The sequence below is a fragment of the Erinaceus europaeus genome, chromosome 17 (genome assembly GCF_950295315.1).
Source record: "Erinaceus europaeus chromosome 17, mEriEur2.1, whole genome shotgun sequence".
Lineage (NCBI taxonomy): Eukaryota > Metazoa > Chordata > Mammalia > Eulipotyphla > Erinaceidae > Erinaceus > Erinaceus europaeus.
The window spans coordinates 66,404,506-66,426,874 of record NC_080178.1 but is presented as its reverse complement, the minus strand read 5'-3'; the positions used below and the strand labels follow the sequence as shown (position 1 = coordinate 66,426,874).

General features: G+C 40.3%; 3 protein-coding genes and 1 pseudogene across 3 annotated transcripts; 3 read left to right on the top strand and 1 right to left on the bottom strand.

Annotated features, from left to right (window-relative positions):
* The first annotated feature begins 1,548 nt into the window (after positions 1–1,548).
* On the top strand, positions 1,549–2,046 carry LOC103122874 (hemoglobin subunit beta-like; annotated as a pseudogene).
* A 4,822-nt stretch (positions 2,047–6,868) lies between these two features.
* On the top strand, positions 6,869–8,365 carry LOC103122806 (hemoglobin subunit beta). The gene is made up of 3 exons (XM_007533426.3): positions 6,869–7,023; positions 7,129–7,351; positions 8,110–8,365. Exons 1-3 carry the CDS (start codon positions 6,932–6,934, stop codon positions 8,236–8,238), a joined length of 444 nt encoding a protein of 147 aa, XP_007533488.1. The 5' UTR covers positions 6,869–6,931; the 3' UTR covers positions 8,239–8,365.
* Positions 8,366–17,780: 9,415 nt separating this feature from the next.
* On the bottom strand, positions 17,781–18,334 carry LOC103122805 (hemoglobin subunit beta-like). The gene is made up of 2 exons (XM_007533424.3): positions 18,187–18,334; positions 17,781–18,081 (listed from the first exon to the last, which is right to left on the bottom strand). Exons 1-2 carry the CDS (start codon positions 18,270–18,272, stop codon positions 17,796–17,798), a joined length of 372 nt encoding a protein of 123 aa, XP_007533486.2. The 5' UTR covers positions 18,273–18,334; the 3' UTR covers positions 17,781–17,795.
* A 2,259-nt stretch (positions 18,335–20,593) lies between these two features.
* Positions 20,594–22,109, top strand: LOC103122804 (hemoglobin subunit beta-like). The gene is made up of 3 exons (XM_007533423.3): positions 20,594–20,752; positions 20,858–21,080; positions 21,858–22,109. The coding sequence occupies exons 1-3, from the start codon at positions 20,661–20,663 to the stop codon at positions 21,984–21,986; spliced, it is 444 nt and encodes a 147-aa protein (XP_007533485.1). The 5' UTR covers positions 20,594–20,660; the 3' UTR covers positions 21,987–22,109.
* Positions 22,110–22,369: the final 260 nt, after the last annotated feature.

Below are 22,369 nucleotides of genomic sequence, written 5' to 3'. Positions count from 1 at the left end.
CCTGTTTCTCCCACTCTCTGTCTTCCCCTCCTCTCTCGATTTCTCTCTGTCCTATCCAACAACAACAACAGCTCTAACAACAATAACAATAAAATCAAATGCAACAAAAATGGGAAAAATGGCCTCCAGGAGCAGAGGATTCATGGTGCAGGCACCATACCCCGACAATAAACCTGAAGGCAAATATTACCAAAGTTGTCCAATGTAATTTAATTATTCTGTACTCTTATGGAGTATAAAAGACTTTGCTGATACGCATCAATAGCACCTTTTTATTGTCAACCATTTTGTTCTTCTTTTCATTATTTTCCTCCTCCTCTCTTTCTTTTACTCCAGCTTGCTACTCACTCCATTCTCTTCTTGTCTACTACTTTCCTTCCAACTAGGATGGTGGGTACTTATCTGCATGTCATGATACAACATTGAAATTAAGAACAACGTTTATTTTAGACATTTGCTCTTGGTTCCAACCTCACATTTATCCTGAGGACACAGCTATGCAAAGTACTTCACTACCTTTTCCCAAATCCCTGCAATATTTTCTTTAAAATATGTTAATTTATTTATTGAATAGAGACAGCCAGACATTGAGAAGGAAGGGGGAGAGAGAAAGAGAGAGACACCTGCATCTTTGCTTCACCACTCACCAAGGTTTCTCTCCTACAGGTGGGGACCAGGGGCTCGAACCCAGGTCCTTGTGCTTTGTAACATGTGTGCTAAACCAGGTGCACCACCACCTGGTCCTCATAATTGATATATAAATGGAACCTCCTTAGAATTTTTCTATACTTTCTTTTTAGTCATGCCATAGTTTTAAGCACTTATGTTAAAGGTAAGGATATACCTCCTCTTCAAATAAAATCATTCGCCATATAATTCATGTGCCAAAAACCCATTACAGTAGCTGGTGGAAAGACAATATTCAATATCTTTTCATTCTTTGATAAACGTGTATTTTAATGAAGACACATACAAAAGAGATTGGGGACTGAAAGTGTTTACTGGAAAAGGAGAAAGAAAATAAATCAAATGTGACAAAATATTTCTTTAGTTCAAGCACTTAAAAGATAGCTCTTGCAACAGAGTAATTTCACACATTATTTTGATTAAACTTCTACCTCAGAGTTCTCCCTTTCCTTAGTTATAAAGTGAAATTAATAAGAAATTCAAACAGTCCATTATAACACATAAAATAGTTTTGTGAGAATTGTGTTACGTGAGTTATGTTAAAATATTAACAGAATCATTGAGACACTGATATGTGAAGATAAGCATTGGAAGAGCAAGTTTCCTGAGTAGGGATAAAAGATAGCCCAAATCAGGTCTAGGTTAAGTAAACTGCAGAGGAGGAGAAGAAGGAGGAGGAAGAGGTTGTAACATACTTTCTTATAAACCGATGAATTTCCTCTACATCATGAGACAATCTGCTCCTAGGAAAAGAAAGTCAAGAACAAGCTAGGCATTAAAGGAAGAGCAGGTGAAGCTGCTATTTACAGTTAGTTGCTTCTGACAGAAACGTTTTCACAAGCAAAAACACGAAGAGACATCATGGTGCATCTGACTGATGAGACAAGGGTCTGGTCATCAAGCTGTTTATACAATTCACCGCAGATGAGTTTGAAGCTGAGGTCCTGGGAAGGTTGGTATCCAGGGTCTAAGAAAGGTTGAGGGAGGGTGAATGGGAGTTGGACATTTGCAGTCAGCCGAGGCTCCCGTAGTCACTGATTTCTGTCCATGTTTTTTTTTTTTCCCCCAGTCAGGTTGCCGGTTGTCTACCCATGGACTCAGAGGTACTTTGACAGCTTTGAGGACTTGTCCTATGTGGATGCCGTCATGGACAATCCCAAGGTGAAGGCTCGTGGCACCAAGGTGCTCCAGTCCATGGGTGACGACATCAAAAACCTGGACAACCTCAAGGTCACCTTCTCCAAGCTGAGTGAGCTGCACTGTGACAAGCTGCACGTGGATCCTGAGAACTTCAGGGTGAGTCCAGGAGAAGGGCCACTGCTTCCTTTCCGCGTGGGGGTCTCTCCCTTTGGTCTGTGATCAACCTGTGCTCTCTGCACCTTCCTCTGAATTTTCTCCACAACTTCAATTGACACTTAACTTTAAATGGTCTTTGTGCAATTTTACAATGTTTCTTAAAGCATTCCCTCTTGTTTTCTTTCCCACAAGTTTGCTTTTTGTTTCATCAAATTCTTTTTTTTATTAGTGATATAATAATAATTGACAAGATTGTGGGATAACAGTTCCATACAGTTCCCACCACCAGAGTTCTGTATCCCATCCCCTCCACTGGAAGAGTCCCTATTATTTATCCCTCTGCAACTATGGACCCAGGATCTTTATAAGATGCAGATGGTGGGAGGTCTGGCCCTGTAATTGTTTCTTAGGTGGATATAGGCATTGGCAGGACAATCCATATTCCCAGCCTGTCTCTATTTTTCCCTACTGGGGTAGGGCGCCGTGGAGATGGGGTTCCAGGACACACTGGTGAGGTCATCTGCCAAGGGAAGTCAAGTTGTCATCATGGTAGCATCTGCAATTTTGTGGCTGAAAAGCATTAAGATAGAAAGCAGGACAACTTGTTTAATAATCAGGAACTTAAAGATCAGAATAGAGCAGATGAGACTAAGGGTTTTGGTGTGAGAAGAAGCTAGGAAGTCCATTTTAGACCTATTCTAAGGGGCTCATGGCTTTAGTCATTTTTCCTGAGCCCAATAGCTAACATACAGGTGGGTTAAGACTATCGTCTGATAAGCTAGTGTCATTGTTGAGAATAGGACTAGAAAGCTGGATTAGGGCAGAGAGTAACTCCCAAACAGGAGCAAAGTATATACATACCATTAAGTGTAAACCCAGTTGATCTGACCTAGGGCTCATGTCTATTCATATTTGGTGCAGGAGCTTGTGTAACCTCTGCATCCCTGTCAGTCTGAGCTTACAGTCCATGGTCACAGCTAGGAACGTTTTAGGTTCCACTCATGTCAGGACAAATCTAGCTCAAGTGACAATGTAGGTTGTCCCAGGCTTGTTTTGGAGAGTGTCCCAGGCTCTCTTTGGAGAGTGTCTTACGAATTGATACTATACATATTTGTCAAGAGGACCCATGTGACTGGAGAGATGACATATAATTGGCAGAGCATTGAACTTACCTGCCTAAAGTTCTTGGTTCCATCTCAAGTACCAGAGGGATTCCCTGGCTTCCGTCTCTGTCTCATGTGAAACTGCCTCTCATACGCAATGAATAAAATCAGTAAAAATGAATGCTCACACTGATACTAAAACTTAGACCTTAAAATCTCCAGTTTGACACCTACTCTTTGCTCTTCATAAGTCAACACCAGGACTAAGTGAACACACACACACACACACACACACACACACACACACACACACACACACAGCAAATCTAGGTGAAAAATCTCAGAGAAAGAAAATAAGGATGTGGCTGTTTTTGGCAAAGACATTAATTCCTCTGTAACATGTAGAATACAACTAATTTGTTACTACTATAATGATTTTGTTTTTCGCTTTTCAGAGAATATGTGACCTTTTAAGAAAGACATACTGTACCTTACCCACAAAATATTCTGTGTATATGTTTTCTTTTCTACAGCATGCTCATCTTTGAGTTGATATTTGAAAGGATTCTAAGGTGAGATAACTAAGAGATTGTACATCTGGGAGAGTAAAGTGAGAAGTGACCGTGCTTCACCAGATCAGATCCAGGTTAAACTGTTAGGGAATAAAGACGATAATGAGATACCACTTCACTCCTGTGAGATTGTCACTCATCATAAATAATTGTAACAACAAAAGCTGAAGAGATTTTGGGGGTAAAGGAACTCTCCTGCACTACTGGGGGAGGGGGGGATGAAAATTGATGTAATCCCAGTGGAGAGCAGTCTGAACTCTCAGAAGCCTTGAAATAGTCCTGTGCTATGACCCAACAATTCCTTTCCTGAGGATGTATCCTGAGGAAACAAACACAGTCATCCAAATATATCTATGTATAGCAACATGTTCCTATATGTTCATAGCAACACAGTTTATAAGAGCCAAAACCTGCAACATAGGTGTCCAGCAACAGGTGAGTGACTAAGCTGTGGTTGTGGTATATACACACAATGGAATACTACTCAGTTATTAAGAATGATCAATTCATCTTCACTCATTATGAATAGAACTTGAATGAATCATGTTAAGCAAGATAGTTCAGAAAGAGGAAGATGAAGGGAGAGGAAGATGAATAATCTCACTCATAGGTAGAAGTTGAGAAATAAGAACAGAAAGGGGAAATACAAAGTAGAACTTGGACTTGGTTTGTTGTATTGCACCGAAACAAAGGACTCAGAGGCTAAGGAGTTGGGGGGAGGGGCAGATTCAGGGTCAGATTCATGGCAGTGGAGGAGGATGCAGGCTGGGGAGAAGAGTGTTTTGCAGAAAATTGAGGAATTTTAGACATGTATTAACCACTGTATTTACTATAAATCATTAAGAGTCCCCCAACTAAACATTGTTAGGGGATTTAAAACTGAATACTGGGAATACTAGAACATTATGAACATTCTCACTGAAAGCGATTTTTGAAACAAATGACCACAAACCTCTCACACATGCGATGGTTCTCTTGAAGGAAGTTAACAACCATCCTTTAATTAACACTCAAACAGGGTCCATCTTTGTATGTACTACACCTTGTGCAATACTGGAAGACAAGAATAAAGAGAATGCACTTTCACTATCGCTCAAGGACTATATTGTGAGTATATGAGAGAAAAGAAGTTGTGTGAGTGTGTCTGTGACTGTGTGTGAATGCATGTGTCTTCAGATATTCAGGGAGGCTGGAATCAATGTAGAGCAGATATGCTGTGTCACCGTGTTCACAGGCTCTAAATAAACTCATGACATAAAAACTAAATAATTTTATTTAAAAATATCTGAAGTCATCCTCTGGAAGTTGACATGTGAAAACTCTCCTAATATTAGATCAACTTTAAAGACTTTACTTTTCTGACGTATAGAGAGTAATTAGTGCACATAGTCTCCAAAATTTCTAAGACTCTAGGATCTTCAAGTCTTTTGTGGGTATATAATTCATATATAAACTTAGAGAATTAGAAAAGAACCAAACATTTCTTATTTATATGAGAATAACCATAGAGTTTGTTTAAAAGTACTTACTGAGGTTTATGATATATAACAACAGGGATGAAAGGTTTTTATTTATCTAGAATGTTAGGAAATAACTTTGGGAAACTGAATTATTAAAGTGAAGATCCTGTGAATATATTTGAAACAAGAAATAGAGAGTAACCTTTCTTTTGGGGGTACCTAAACATCTTCTCACAGTGGAGAATTTAGCTAGTCACTAAGAAAGGATGCCATATTTCTACTGAACAGTTGCTGTAATAAAGAAAGAGAAAGATGAATGTAGACCTCAGGCAGTCAGAATCAGGAGAAGATTGTAAGAGAAGTAAGCTAAGAAGGGCCCTTTGTTTACTGGAGAGAAAATGTGAATACACAGAAGAAGGCAGCTAGAAGAGATATAACTCAGGAAAATAAGGTGGTTAAGGAGTCTGCATCTCTGTGCTGAGCTCAGCACTGCATGTTAGTGTTTACTCTCATCATTTTATCTGGTAATGGCAGGAACAAAACTCACTTCAGAAGTTTTTCCTTAGTCCAAGATACTGAACAGACTTATTACAAGGGGATGGACACTCCATATCAACAAGAGAGTGAATGTTAGCTAATAATATTTAAACAAATAAAACATAGAGAAAAGGAGTTTATGAATGAAGAATTTAATGAAGAGGTATGTTTATACAAACAGAATTCATTGTGTCCTAAAAGGCAAAAATCATTTGATCCTAGACTGTTATGATGTCTTCTTTTGAGTCACAGAAAAGTTTTTCAGTGCTTGACACTCTCTGATGAGTTCACGAAGCAACAAGAATACTTCTCTGGCTAATCTTTGAAAATATATCTCCCCTTTGTCACTTACAAGTTTGCATTTTAACTAATTGTTCACTTATTAACTTAGTTTAGAACATTGATAAAATTTGATGATTTCACTAGTGGATTCTGAATGATGAACAACTATTTCTATTATCTATAATCTATAATTTGGTCCATGAAAGATGATAATTTACTTTATAAACGGGTAAGAAAAATATAATTAGAATTGGAAACAAGAACATAAGAGTAATCACTAAGTACAACTTGGACTGTAGTTGGTGTACTGAACTAAAATAAAAGACTCTGGGGGTTGGGGGGTGGGTTCAGGTCCTGGAACATGATGGCAGAGGAGGACTTAGTGGGGGTTGAATTGTTGTGTGGAAATGTTATGCATGTACAAATTATTGTATTTTACTGTTGACTGTAAACCATTAACCCCTCCAAAAAGAAATATATATAGTTATCGTAATATAATATAATATATATATATATATGTACTTAGAACTGGGCAGAGAAATCTTCCAAACTAAACTGCCCTTGTAAATATTTTGTATATTCTGAAACATAGGAGATCAATCTCTATATACTTACAAGATGGACCACAGTAAGAAAATCATTCCACTTTTCATTTTCCAGGAAATCTTCATTTTTGTTATAAGACCCTTTAGAAATCAATTATCAAGTTGTGGTTCTGAAAACATTACAATCAAGCTGACTGAAGATGATGATATTGGTAACAACCTCTTGGGCTGGGTAGAACCCAGAGAAAACTAAGAAAGGCTGAGGGCCAGAAATGCCCAGGACTGCTCTGACAAGTTAACATTCATATCTCATCCTTGCCATGACCAATCTGTTTACAAGTTGAAAGGGCAGGGCTTGGGCTGGTTATAAAAGGAAGAGCAGGACAAGCTGCTACTTACATTTGCTTCTGACACAATTGTGCTCACAAGCAAACACACAAATAGACAACATGGTGCATCTGACTGCTGAGGAAAAGGCTCTGGTCACCGGCCTGTGGGGCAAGGTCAAGGTGGAAGAATTTGGTGGTGAGGCCCTGGGCAGGTTTGTATCCAAGTTGCAAGGCAGATTGAGGGAGGCTGGATGGGAGCTGGGACGTTAAGAGTGACTGACTTCTCTCTTATGTGTTTCTTTTTGCTCCCCACTCAGGTTGCTGGTTGTCTACCCATGGACTCAGAGGTTCTTTGACAGCTTTGGGGACCTGTCCTCTGCGGATGCCGTCATGGGCAACCCCAAGGTGAAGGCTCATGGCGCCAAGGTGCTCCAGTCCATGGGTGATGGCATCAAAAACCTGGACAACCTCAAGGGCACCTTCTCCAAGCTGAGTGAGCTGCACTGTGACAAGCTGCACGTGGATCCTGAGAACTTCAGGGTGAGTCCAGGAGAAGGGCCACTGCTTCCTTTCCGGGTGGGGGTCTCTCCCTTTGGTCTGTGATCAACCTGTGCTCTCTGCACCTCCTCTGACTTTTCCCCACATCTTCCATTCATATTGGCTTGAAATATTTTCATGCAGCTTTACAGTGTTTCTCTTAAGTATTCTCACCCATTTCCTTTCTCACAAGTTTGCTTTATGTTTCATCTGATTCTATACTTTATGCTTCATTATGTTTTTTTCTCTTTCTTTTACTTTTCTCTAGCTAATTCCGTTCAGTCAACACAATCTAGTTCTTAAATTATTCAGTCCAGCTCCCATTCACTATTCCTATTTATAGAAAGAAAATTCTCTTCTGTCTCAACATAGTGATTATAAAACCCCTCATATAAGAGATGTGTTTTAAAAATCATAAACTCTGCAAAAATGAATAATTTTAAGTATAAGACTATAGAGTTAAAGAATAATATAGAATCAGTATTCAGCTGAAAGCAGTGTTTGAGGATGCCTTTCTAGAAATAGGAAGACGGGCACAGGAGTTGCTAAGTTATAATCCATTATCACAGTAAGTCTTCAATTTTTTTAATGTAAGGTATATATTTATTTTTTATGCACTCAGCCTTGATAAAGGGATAATGTTTGGATGAGCTGAGCTCTACTGTGGATAGAACAAGCTGAGTGTTTCCCAGTTTCTGAGAATCGTGTTGGAGTTTCCAGTTATTCACATGGTTGTGTTTCCATCTGCTTCTTCCCCACAGCTGCTGGGCAACGTGCTGGTGTGTGTGCTGGCTCGCCACTTTGGCAAGGATTTCACCCCTGCCGCTCAGGCTGCCTTTCAGAAGGTGGTGGTTGGCGTGGCCAATGCCCTGGCTGCCAAGTACCACTGAGATCCTGTCTCCGTCCTGCTGACTGTTGAACCATTACTCTCCCTAAACATTGTTGTTATCTGTATTTTGGGTAGTAATGTCTGTCATCAGGGCTGCGGGTGTGCCTAATAAAAACCATTCATCTCAATTTCCTGTTTATTTTACTGATTTACTGTTATCCTCTAGGGCAACAGGGGAACATGTTAGAGGGCTCTTGAGGGGTCTTATCATAAGACATCAGGTGATGTGAGAGAAAATGGGGGCAGAACATTCAGGGTCACTGAATGGATAACTGTTCTACCTTAAAGTAGGATTTGTGAAGATGTTTTGAAACATTGAGAGGAGAGTAGGAGAATAGGTCAGAAATAGGGGGGGGGGATTTTGGATCTTTAGTGACTATGAATGACATCAATCCATCGTCACAGCCTGCAGAATAGTGTTCTGATGGGTTACTCTTAAGGATGTAGATAGTTAGAGACATACTGATTTCTCAAGTCTATAATATTGCCTGCCATCTACACACCTATGCATAATGTGACCTACACTCCTACGCCTCTCTAAGTGTATTACTACTACTCTAAGAAGTAATTTCTCTCCCATATTTGCCTCTTCAAACTTCTTCAGCCCTTCTTGCCCCCACACATACATTCTAGGCAAACTGCATTATATTTAGATCAGCTGTAACATTTCTTTCTTCTGATCCAATTGGTGATTCTAATGTCCCATTTAAGGAGATATTTGCTCCCATCCCTCCTCCATTCATTTCCCACATTTTCACAAGGCATTATTTAAAAAATTCTCCCATGACTCATGTCTTTTGTTTAGTTTACCCATAAGTTGTAAGTGATGGAGACATCCGTGAGTAAGTGTTGATAAGCCCCTGTCCTAGAATTTATAGGTTAGAGATTATTCTTTTTTAAAAAAACAAAATAAAACTTTTTTTTTTATAGATAAAGACTGTCAGAAATGGAGAGGGAAGTGGGTGACAGAGGGGGAGAGAGACAGAGAGACACCTGCAGCCCTGCTTCACCACTCGTGAAGCTTTCCCCCTGCTGGTGGGGACTGGGGGCTCAAACCTGGGTCCTTGTGCACTGTAGCATGTGTGCTCAACCAGGTGTGCCACCACCTGGCCCCAGATTAGAGGTTATTCTAGCAAATGACTATTGCACATATTTCCTTTGCTGTTAAACCTATACTATCAAGTAGAAGAGTATGTACTGGATGATCTTACTCATAGACACAAATTGAGAAGCAAGGATAGTAAGGGACAACATATGGTGACACCTGGACTGGGTGAAGTATATTGCACCAAAATAAATGGCTCTGGGAAAAGAGGGAAAGAGATTGGATCAGGGGTCCTGGGGTTCTGGGGCATGATTATAGACAGGAAGTTGTGTTGGGGGAAATAATCTTTCAGATGCTTGTCATGAGAAGTGAGGTTGTACCTGTCAATAGCTGTACTTTAAACTGTTATGCCCAAATGAAGTGGGAAAAAAAAACCAACTACAATACATATGAATGAGAGCAAAGGTACCTTAATTAAAAGTAATTAAAACTCTAGCCAGCTACTGTTTTATAATTGCAGATTGTAGGTTGTAAAATATATTTGAATACGATTATTTTTTATAACTTTTTAATTATCTTTATTTGGTAGAGGCAGACAGGAATTGAGAAGAAGGGGGGAGATAGAGAAAGAGAGAGAAACAGAAAGACAGCTGTAGCCCTGCTTCACCGATCATGAAGCTTTCCTAGGGCTTGAACCCGGGTCCATGCACGTTCTAACATGTGTGCTTAACCAGGTTCACCACCACCTGCTCAACCAGGTGCGTCACAACCTGGTCCCTATTATTTTTACCTGACTTAAAATTAGGATTTCTAGAACCTTCTACCATGCTTCCATTTCTTTAAATGTGCATCATGTTGTTGTTAATGTTAGACTTAAAGTACAATTTAAAACATAAGCTGCTGCTTCCTTCTGCATAAACTTTCTTTATAAATCTGCAGGTAATACAATTTAGTGCATTATAGTTTACTGTTTCCTGCTTAGTTTTTTCAATTACTTAAGAGCAGAAAATTTTTACATTCATTTTTCTCATCTAAGCTTTTGCCACATAGTGTATGCTGAGAATATCTGCTGGTTCATATCTCAGGAGCACATATACCCAGAACATTTTTGAGGAAGTAATATCTTTACTCTTTTCAGCACAGAAAAAAAGCCTGAATAAGATTCAGTTGTTAAGACAGAGCTATTCCTCATCTATTTTCATATATATCACTTCTATCTTCAATAATATTAACAAAAAAGCTAATCAGGGTGCAGTATATTTGAGCATAGTTGAGGCCTCCCCATTACGACTACCGACGAGACACACACACACACGCACACGCACACGCACACGCACACGCACACGCACACGCACACACACACACACACACACACACAATCAATCAGAAAATTTAAGAGCAGAACTTTTTTGTTTTTTAAACATTTTTCTTTATTTATTTTCTTTTTTAATGTTTTATTTATTTATTTATTATTATATAGAGACAGAGAGAAAATGAGAGGGAGAGATAGAGAGGGAGAGAGACAGAGAGACACCTGCAGCCCTGCTTCACCACTTGTGAAGCTTTCCCCCTGCAGGTGGGGACCAGGGGCTTGAACCTGACTCCTTGAGCGCTGTAATGTGCATGCTTTACCAAGTGCACCACCGCCTGGTCCCAAGAGTAGAAGTTTTTGTGGGTTTCCTAGTGATAAAAGAAGAAACAAATTAAGTTTATTATGTAGAGAATCATAGAATGAACACAATTGCATTAGGGCATATTATATTTTACTTATTTCTTTATTCATGAAACTGACCCCTTAACCCAGACCAGAACTGGGCAAAGTGAATAATAAGAAGAATTCAGAAGAACATAAACTGAATTTAGGTATGTCACACATAAGCGGTTGCTATATGTCAGGTGTTGATATCTTCATATTGGTAGTGAGCTGATCAAGGAATAGAAAGAAACTTAGCAGCTGTTACTGTTTTCACACTCTCTATAGAGTAAAGGTTTTATAAAATTCTAAGAGTGGACTTACATTTGCAATTTCAATTTTAATTCATTTAATAATTTAGCCAATAATTATTCCTATTCTCTCTCTGTTCTGGCAATGGACCCAGTATGACTGGGGGTTGAAGTGTAAGACCCAGAAAAATAGTGAGAGAGAGAGAAATAGATAGTGAGAGAGACAGAAAGAGAGAGAAAGAAGGAGAAGAAGGAGGAGGAAGATAAAGTAATAGAAACACGGGAAGAAGTAGAGAAGAGAAAAAGGAATAAGGAGACAGAAAAAAATAATATTGTGGACCACTTTAATAATATTTCAAAATATTCATGTTATTATCAAAAGTTTCACATGACATCTACCTGAGACACAGAGCAGTGCGATATGGTTTCTGTCTTAGGAACTGACACCATACATCTTTGTCAAGAGCACCCATGTGACTGGGGAGATGACATGTAATTGGCAGAGCATTGAACTTACCTGCCTAAAGTCCCAGGTGCCATCTGTACCAGAGCAATTTCTTGGCTTCCATCTCTGTCTCATGTGAAACTGTCTCTCATACGCAAGGAATAAAATAAATAAAAATGAATGCTCACACTGACACCAAAACTTATACTTTAAAATCTCCAGTTTGACACTTAAATTCAGAAACGCTACTTTGCTCTTCATAAGTCAACATCAGAATTAAGTGAACACACACACACACACACACACAGACAGACACAAAAAGCAAATCTAGGTGAAAAGTCTCAAAGAAAGAAAATAAGGGTGTGGCTGTTTTTGATAAAGACTTGAATTCCTCTGTAACATGTAGAATACAACTAATTTAAGTTACTACTATAATGATTTTTTTTTTTTGCTTTTCAGAGAATATGCGACCTTTTAAGAAAGACATACTGTACCTAACAAAATATTCTGCATATATGTTTACTCTTTTACATCATGCTAATCTTTGAGTTGATATCTGAAAGGATTCTAAGCTGAGATAACCAAGAGATTGTACATCTGGGAGAGTAAAGTGAGAAGTGACCATGCTTCACCAGATCAGATCCAGGTTAAACTGTTAGGGAATAAAGACGATAATGAGATACCACTTCACTCCTGTCAGAATGTCACTCATCAGAAAAGATAGTAACAACAAATGCTGAAGAGATTTTTTGGAGGCAAAGGAACCCCCCTGCACTGGTGGTGGGAATGCAAATTGATTTAACTCTGTGGAGGACAGTCTGAAGAACTCTCACAAAGCTCAGAATGGACCTACTCTATGACCCCACAATTCCTCACCTGGGGTTATAGTCTAAGGAATAAAACACACCCATCCAAATACATGTGTACACTGATGTTCATAGCAGCACAATTTGTAATAGCTAAACCTGGGAAAAAGAAAAAGAAAAAAAAAAGTAGGTGTCCAACAACAGATGAGTGCGTAAGGAAGTGGTATATATGAACAATGGAATACTACTCAGTTATTAAGAATGATGGATTAATCTTCTTCACCTATCATGAATAGAGCTTGAGGGAATCATGTTAAGTGAGATAGTCCAGAAAGAGGAAGGTGTAGATGGGATAATCTCACTCATAGGGAGAAGTTGAGAAATAAGAACAGAAAGATTTCCAAACAGACATGATGGGCCTAGATCTCGAATAAATCCCTCTCTCCATTGTTACCGGTCATCTATATCAGGAACAACACAATAGACCACTTTGTTGGCCCCATAGGATTTTGCCATCATTGTGGATCAACAAGGGTAGAAAATGTTCCATCCTCCGAAGGGAGGCTGGACAACATATTCTATAATACACCTGAGGAAGATGGGTCCTGAAATTGGGGCAGCTTGGAACGTTCCTACTCATGACCACAGAATGTGAGCTCAGATCTAGAGGGATGCAGAGGTCACATAGGCTCCTAAGCTGAGTATAGGCCCAGGATCAGATAAAATCAATGGGGTTTACAGTCAACAATATTTATACACCTTTCCCATATTTGAGATCTTTTCTTCCCTGACCCAGCTTTCTGGTAATTTTTCTAGCCATGACATCATTTCACGAGACAATAACCTGGATCCACTTGCATATCAGATGTCAGGCTCAGAAAAACAAACAAAAAAACTAGTATAGTCATAGGCCCTTTGGAATATACCTAAAATAGACCTACTAACTACAAAACAGAGACCCCCAACTCTTCATATGAATTATTCCAGTCTTTAGGTTCACGATTAGTCAACAATGTGTTTGGCTTTATATGTTAACTCTTTTTTCAGCCACCAGGTTCCAGATGCTACTATGATGTCAACTAGACTTCCCTGGGCAGATGACCTCACCAATGTGTCATGGAGCCCTGCTTCCCCAGTGCTGCACTCCACTAGGGAAAGAGAGACAGGACAGGAGTATCAACCTGTCAATGGCTGTGTTCATCTGGGAAGCAGTTACAGAAGCCAGACCTTCCATCTTCTGCACCACATAATGACCCAGTGTCCATACTCTCAAAGAGATAAAGAATAGGGTTACAGAGTTCTGGTGGTATGAATTGTGTGGAATTGTACCTCTCTTGTCCTATGGTTTTTGTCAGTGTTTCCTTTTTAATAAATAAAAATTAAAATTAACAAAAAAGAAAAGGAAAACACAAAGCTTTGTGTCTGGTATACTCCACCAAAGTAAAGGACTCGTGTGTGTGTGTGTGTGTGTGTGTGGGGGGGGGCATTTCAGGTCCTGGTGCATGATGGTGGAGGAACATGTAGGCTGTGGATAAGAGTGTTTTGAGAAAAACTGAGACATTTTACACATGTATCAAGCACTGACAGAAATCATGGAGAATTTTTAAATAATGCCTAGTGAAAAAGTCAAAAATGAATGTCAGAAGAGGAATGAGTACAAATACCTCCTTAGAGTATTAAAATTATCAATCAGATCAGAAGAAAGAAATATCACAGCTGATCTGAAGATACTGCAGTTTGCCTGGAATGTGTATTAGGAACAAGAAGGGCTGAAGGAGTTGAAGAGGCAAATATGGGAGAGAAGTAATGTCTTACAGTAGGAACACTTGTAGAGGTGCAGTCTTGTGGAGTACAATATGCAGAAAAGGTCTTGAGAAATTAGTATGTCTCTATCTACATCCTTAAGAGAAATGGATCAGAACAGTATTCTACAGGCTATAGCATTGGATTGACATCATTCATGAAGTCACTATAGATCCCAAATTCTCTCCACACTTATTTTTCTTTTTTTAAATTTTCAAAAATTTTTTTTATTTATAAAAAGGAAACATTGATAAAACCATAATATAAGAGGGGTACAACTCCACACAATTCCCACCACCAAAACTCTGTAACCCCTCCCCTCCCCTGATAGCTTTCCTATTCTTTAACCCTCTGGGAGTGTGGACCCAGAGTCCTTATGGGATGCAGAAGGTGGAAGGTCTGGTTTCTGTAATTGCTTCCCTGCTGAACATGGGTGTTGACAGGTCGATCCATACTCCCAGCCTATCTTTCTTTGTCCCTCTTGGGGAAGAGCTCTGGTGAAGCAGAGCTCCAGGACATATTGGTGGGGTTGTCTGTCCAGGGAAGTCTGGTTGGCATCCTGCTAGCATCTGGAACCTGGTAGTTGAAAAAAGAGTTAACAAAGCCAACTTGTTGACCAGTCATGGGCCTAAAGGCTGGAATAGTGCAGGTGAACAGTTGGGGTGGGTCTCTGTTTTGTAGATAGCTAGTAGGCATATTTTAGCCTGTGGCTATACTAGTTGTTTTTTTTTTTTTTTTTTTGCCTGAGCATGAAATCTGATATGCAAGTGGATCCAAGTTATTATCTGGGGAGATGATGTCATGGCTGGCAGAAGGACCAGAAAGATGCATCAGGGAAGAGAGTAGCTCCCAAATATGGGAAAGGGGTATAAATATTGTTGATTGTAAACCCCATCGATTTGATGTGATCTGGGGCCCAAATTCAGCTTAGGAGCCTATGTGACCTCTACATCCCTATAGATCTGAGCTCACATTCTGTCATAAGTAGGAATGTTCCAAGTTGCCCCTATTTCAGGACCCATCTTCCTCAGGTGTAGCATAGAGTATGTTGTCCAGCCTCCCCTTGGAGGATGGAACATTCTCTACCATTGTTTATCTAAGTTGAGGGCAAGGTCCTATGGGGGTCCACAAAGGAGTCTGTTTTGTTGTTCCTGATATAGATGACTGGTAACAATGGAGAGAGGGATTTATTTGAGGTCTAGGCCCATCATGTCTGTTTGGGAATCTCAGGAGTCCCTGATTAGGGCCCCAGCTAATGAGGCGGCCTGACAGTGACTAAAGAGTCATTGTTAAAGGATGCCAGTCTCTTGCCTTATTCAGCTTTTGCAGTCCTTGCTTTGCTAAGGTTAACTTTGGAGTGAGTGAGGGAACTGTAGTAGGAAGTAGGTGAGGAAGGTATCTAAGTAGACACTATTTCATTATGAACTTGACTCACTACAGACTATTGTGTATTTTTGCTTTCAGGCGTGTATTTTGCCCTAAATTATGGATACATGTGAACATATGCTCTATCTTGTGGGACTTGGTCTATATCTAGGTTTTGGGACTTTGTTAGAAGTGAACCACCGGGAATGAAATTAGAGAATACTATGAAAGGAAAGGTCTCACCTGAGTGATGAGGGTGAAGGGTTAACATTCCATGCCTGACGTCTCTGGACACAGTCTGAAGTGAAGCATGCTGAGGTGGCGCTCGTTGTGTTGACCAGGATGGGATCGGCAGATGCAATATCATTTGGTATGAATTGATGGAAGCATGCAGGAAAGTGAGTCCCACCCTAGGGGTTCCAGGACTGGGGGAAATACAAGCTTTATAGAGGAAATGGGAGGCTCTTTCTGTCTTAGGATTTAAGAAGACAATAGATAGTTATTGCTATATTCATATTATTTGGCAATTGGGTTAACTTTGAAATATCCCTTTGTTAGGATTTGCTGTATAATACCCATCATCACCATAATTTATGTCCTTTGACATTATTTGTATATAGCTGAACCACCAGTTGCTTCTGTTCTCCCTGGTCTAAGATTTTAAGAGAGTCAATCTATTAAAGACTCAGCCTATGTATTAAAAAGCCTCAGTCTGTGATTAAAAAGTTTGAGACATTCAATCAGATTTTCTTCTCTCATATTGATTAGTGATTTATCTGACTACAAATTAATGAGTGTACATAAACACCATTCCCACCACCAAAAAACTGTGTCCCATCTCAGCCCCCCCAACCCCCCCCCCTGGCCCCATCCAGGTCCTGTGAAGCTGAATATCCACCCTCACCTTCATCCCAGGGTTTTTACTTTGGTGCCCTACTCCAACAAACTTATTTTTCAACCCTACTGACCTATATTTCATATCCTCCTCTTAATATTTCAAAACATCATGACAAATACTACTTTAAGGTAGAACAGTTATCCATTTATTGACCCTTGACCCCATCTTCTTTCATATCCCTTGATGTCTTATGATAAGATCCTTCAGAGTCCTTCAACGTGTTCCCCTGTTGCTTTTACAGGATATCAGTAAATCAGCTAAATAAACAGGAAATTGAGTGGAATTATTTTTATTAGGCATACTCACTGCCCTGAAGACAGGCATTACAACCAAAATCCAGACAACAAAGTTTAGAGAGAGCAATGGTTCAACAGTCAGCGGAACAGAGACAGGATCTCAGTGGTACTTGGCAGCCAGGACACCGGCCACACCAACCACCACCTTCTGAAAGGCAGCCTGAACCTGAGGGGTGAACTCCTGGCCAAAGTTGCCAGCCAGCACATTCAGCAACATGTTAGCCAGCAGCTGTGGGGAGGAAGCAGATGGGAAAACAACTAGGTGAATAACTGGGAAATGTAACTGGATTCTCAGAAACTGTGAAACACACAGTTTGTTCTTCCCACAGTTGAACACAGCTTATGCAAACATTATCCCTTACAAAGGCTGAGTGCATAAACAATAAACATATACCTTACATACATTAAAAAATTGAATACTTACTGTGATAATGGATTATAACTTAGTAACTTCTGATGCCCATCTTCCTGTTTCTAGAAAGGCATCCTCAAAGACTCTGGTTTCTTTCTAATGCTGACTCTATATTATTCCTTAACTCTGTAACCTTACACTTTAAATCACTCATTTGTGAAGCATTTTAAAAACACATCTTGCATCTCATATTTGAGGAAACTTTATAATGACTATATTGAGAAAAAAGATAATAGTCTTTCTACAAATAGGAGTATCAGAAGGAAGTCAGACTGAATAATTTAAGAACTGAACTGTAATGAGGAAAAGGAATTAGCTAGAAAAAAAGAAAAAAGAAAAAAAAAGAAGAAAAGTGAAAGAAGGGAAAAACAGACAACACAATGAAGCATAAAGAATTTGTTGAAACAAAAAGCAGACATGTGAGAAAGGAAATGGGTGAGAATATTTAAGAGAAACACTGTAAAGCTGCATGAAAATATTTCAAGCCAATATGAATGGAAGATGTGGGGAAAAGTCAGAGGGAGGTGCAGAGAGCACAGTTTGATCACAGACCAAAGGGAGAGACCCCCACGCGGAAAGGAAGCAGTGGCCCTTCTCCTGGACTCACCCTGAAGTTCTCAGGATCCACGTGCAGCTTGTCACAGTGCAGCTCACTCAGCTTGGAGAAGGTGCCCTTGAGGTTGTCCAGGTTTTTGATGCCATCACCCATGGACTGGAGCACCTTGGCGCCATGAGCCTTCACCTTGGGATTGCCCATGACGGCATCCGCAGAGGACAGGTCCCCAAAGCTGTCGAAGAACCTCTGAGTCCATGGGTAGACAACCAGCAACCTGAGTGGGGAGCAAAAAGAAACACATAAGAGAGAAGTCAGTCACTCTGAACGTCCCAGCTCCCATTCAGCCTCCCTCAACCTGCCTTGCAACTTGGATACCAACCTGCCCAGGGCCTCACCACCAATCTTACCCACGTCCACCTTGTTCCACAGGGCAGTGACCTTTTCCTCAGCAGTCAGATGCACCATGTTGTCTCTTTGTGTGTTTGCTCGTGAGCATAGTTGTGTCAGAAGCAAGTGTAAACAGCAACTTGGCCTGTTCTTCTTTGTATACCCGACCCTGGGCCTGCCCTCTCAATTAAACAGGTCATGGTCATGACCAGGGTATGATACGGATGTTAAATTGTCAGAGCAGTTCTTGGCATTTCTGACACAGATTATTGGGCTCATCATCGTCTTCCAGTTTTCCCCCAGGATCTACCCAGCACTAGAGTTTGCTACCAATATCATTATCCTCAGCTGGCTTGATTGTAGTATTTTCAGAACTATAACCAAACATTTCTTACTTATCTAAGACTAGCCATAGAGTTTGTTTTAAAGTACCTATTTGTGCTTTGTGGTAGATAATAGTAGGGATGAAGGGCTTCTATTTATCTAGAATTATGAAAACATATTTTGGTAAATGGAATTACTGTTGTGAAAATCCTGTGAATATATTTGAATCAAGAAATAGAGAACACATTTTCATTTGAATACCTAAAAATCTTATAGTGGGAACTCTAGATATTTAATACAGAAAGGAGAAAACATTTCTTTTTTTTTTTTTTTCTTTCTTTTTTTTTTTTATTTAAGAAAGGATTAATTAACAAAACCATAGGGTAGGAGGGGTACAACTCCACACAATTCCCACCGCCCAATCTCCATATCCCACCCCCTCCCCCGATAGCTTTCCCATTCTCTATCCCTCTGGGAGCATGGACCCAGGGTCATTGTGGGTTGCAGAAGGTAGAAGGTCTGGCTTCTGTAATTGCTTCCCCGCTGAACATGGGCGTTGACTGGTCGGTCCATACTCCCTTTTTTGCCTCTCTCTTTCCCTAGTAGGGTGGGTCTCTGGGGAAGCTGAGCTCCAGGACATATTGGTGGGGTCTTCAATCCAGGGAAGTCTGGCCGGCATTCTGATGACACCTGGAACCTGGTGACTGAAAAGAGAGTTAACATACAAAGCCAAACAAATTGTTGAGCAAACATGGACCCAAAGCTTGGAAAAGTGGAGAGGAAGTATTAGGGAGGTACTCATTAGGGAGAAAACATTTCTATTAAATATTTGCTGTTAATAAAGAAAGAGAAACTTGAATGTAGACCTCATGGAATTGAAATCAGAAGATTGTAAGGCAAGGAATCTATTGATCTTTTGCTTACTTACAGAAAATGGGAATAAACAGTAGAGGGCAAGTAGAAGTGATACAAACCAGGAATATAAGGTCACCAGAGAGTCTGCATGCCTGTGCTCAGCTCAGAATCACATGTTTTTGCTCTGACATCATTTTGTCTGGTAATGGAAGGGACAAAAATCACTTCAGAAGTTTTTCCTTACCCCAAGAGACTGACTAGACTTATTATTACATGGGGATGAACACTCTGTATCCACAGGAGAGTGAATGTTAGCTAATAACTTTTACACAAATGAAACACAGAGACAAAGGGGCTTATGGGTGGTGAACTTAATGCAAAGGTATGTTTATACAAACAGAATTCATTGTGGCCTAAAAGGAAAAAACAAAAAACAACAACAAAAAAACAAAAACATTTGATCTTAGACTGTTATGATGCTTCCTTTTGAGTCACAGAAAAAGTCTTCCAGTGCTTGACACCCCCCTGATCAGTTCACAGAACAACAAGAATATTTCAATGGCTAGCCTTTGAAAATACATCTTCCCTCTGTGACTTACAATTTTGAATTTTAACTGATTATTCGCTTATTAACTTTGTTTAGAGCATTGAGAAAACTTAATGTTTCTACTAGTGGATTCCCAAGGATTGACAGAAACTATTTGGCAGGACATACTCTGTTTATATTTATTTTCAGTATATTCACCTTTTAATTGGAAAATCCAGGTAAGAAAAATATGGCTAGAGCAGGACAGAAGAGTCTTCCAAGCTGTCCTTGTACATATTTTGCCTATTCTGAGACATAGGAGGAGATCAAGCTATGGACTTACAGGACGGAATACAGCAAGAAAACCCATTCCACTTTTGAGACCTAGAAATCCTCATATTTGTTAGAAATCAATCCTTTCATAATTAGCAGTTTGTGGTTCTGAAAACATTACAATCAAGCTGACTGAGGATAATGAATTTGGTAGCAATCTCTAGTGTTGAGTAGAACCCAGAGTAAATTTGAGAAGGGATGAAGGTATGATGATGAGCCCAATAAGCTGTGTCAGAAATGCCAAGGGCTGCTCTGACAATTTAACATCTGTACTTCACCCGGCAGAGCCACGCCCTGGCCATGACCAATCTGCTTACAAGTTAGAGGGCAGGGCCAGGGCAGGGCATAAAAGAAAGAGCAGGACAAGCTGCTACTTACACTTGTTTCTTACACAACTGTGCTCACGAGCAAACACACAAAGAGGCAACATGGTGCATCTGACTGCTGAGGAAAAGGCTCTGGTCACCGGCCTGTGGGGCAAGGTCAAGGTGGATGAATTTGGTGGTGAGGCCCTGGGCAGGTTGGTATCCAAGTTGCAAGGCAGGTTGAGGGAGGCTGAATGGGAGCTGGGACGTTCAGAGTGACTGACTTCTCTCTTATGTGTTTCTTTTTGCTCCCCACTCAGGTTGCTGGTTGTCTACCCATGGACTCAGAGGTTCTTTGACAGCTTTGGGGACCTGTCCTCTGCGGATGCCGTCATGGGCAACCCCAAGGTAAAGGCTCATGGCGCCAAGGTGCTCCAGTCCATGGGTGATGGCATCAAAAACCTGGACAACCTCAAGGGCACCTTCTCCAAGCTGAGTGAGCTGCACTGTGACAAGCTGCACGTGGATCCTGAGAACTTCAGGGTGAGTCCAGGAGAAGGGCCACTGCTTCCTTTCCACGTGGGGGTCTCCCCCTTTGGTCTGTGATCAACCTGTGCTCTCTGCACCTCCCTCTGACTTTTCCCCACATCTTCCATTCATATTGGCTTGAAATATTTTCATGCAGTTTTACAGTGTTTCTCTTAAGTATTCTCACCCATTTCCTTTCTCACATGTCTGCTTTTTGTTTCAACAAATTTGTTATTTTTTTGTTTTGCTATGTTTCCCCTTCTTTGACTTTTCTCCTGTTAATTCCTTTTCTTTGACTACATTTGGTTCTCACATTACTCATTCCGGCTCCCATCTGCTACTCCTACTTGTGAAATCTTCTCCTCATACTCATTATGGTGATTATCCAGCCTCCTGAAAGAGGAGATGCTCAGTTTTATATATATATATATGTTGTAAATGCATTGCAGATGAATGATTTTAGATTTATAATTGAAAAATATGGAACATCATAGTGTCAATATTAAAAGAAAGTAATGTGTTTGAAGATCACTTCCTAGACGACAGCACCAGGCAGCAGGAGTTGCTAAGTGATAGTCCATTCTCACAATAATTCTTCAATTATGTAACAATTATTTATGTAGTAAGGTATATATTTATTGTTTATGCACGCAGCCTTGATAAGGGATAATGTTTGGATGAGCTGAGCTCTACTGTGGATAGAACAAGCTTAGTATTTCCCAGTTTCTGAGAATCCTGTTGGAGTTTCCAGTTATTTACTTGGTTGTGTTCCCATCTGCTTCTTCTCCACAGCTGCTGGGCAACGTGCTGGTGTGTGTGCTGGCTCGCCACTTTGGCAAGGATTTCACCCCTGCCGCTCAGGCTGCCTTTCAGAAGGTGGTGGTTGGCGTGGCCAATGCCCTGGCTGCCAAGTACCACTAAGATCCTGTTTTCTTCTGCTGGCCTTGGAACCTTCAGTTTCCCTAACATTGGTCATCTGAACTTGGGGTAGTAATGTCTGTCATAAGGGCTGTGGGTGTGCCTAATAAAAAGCATTCAGCTCAACCGTCTGCTCATCTTGCTCATTCAGTGTTCTCCTCTGGGACACTAGGGAATGCTCTGGAGGGTTCTGAATGGTTTTGTCCTAGGGGGTCAAGGGATATGAGAGAAAATGAGTGTGGGTCAAGCAAGATGGCTAAATGGGTGACCCTCTACCCATAAAGTAGCATTTGTCAAGAAGAGCTGAAATATTGGGAAGAGAGTATGGCATGGGTCAGGGAGGTTAAAAATTCTATGTAGAGAATGAATGCTGGAACTTTAGGGAG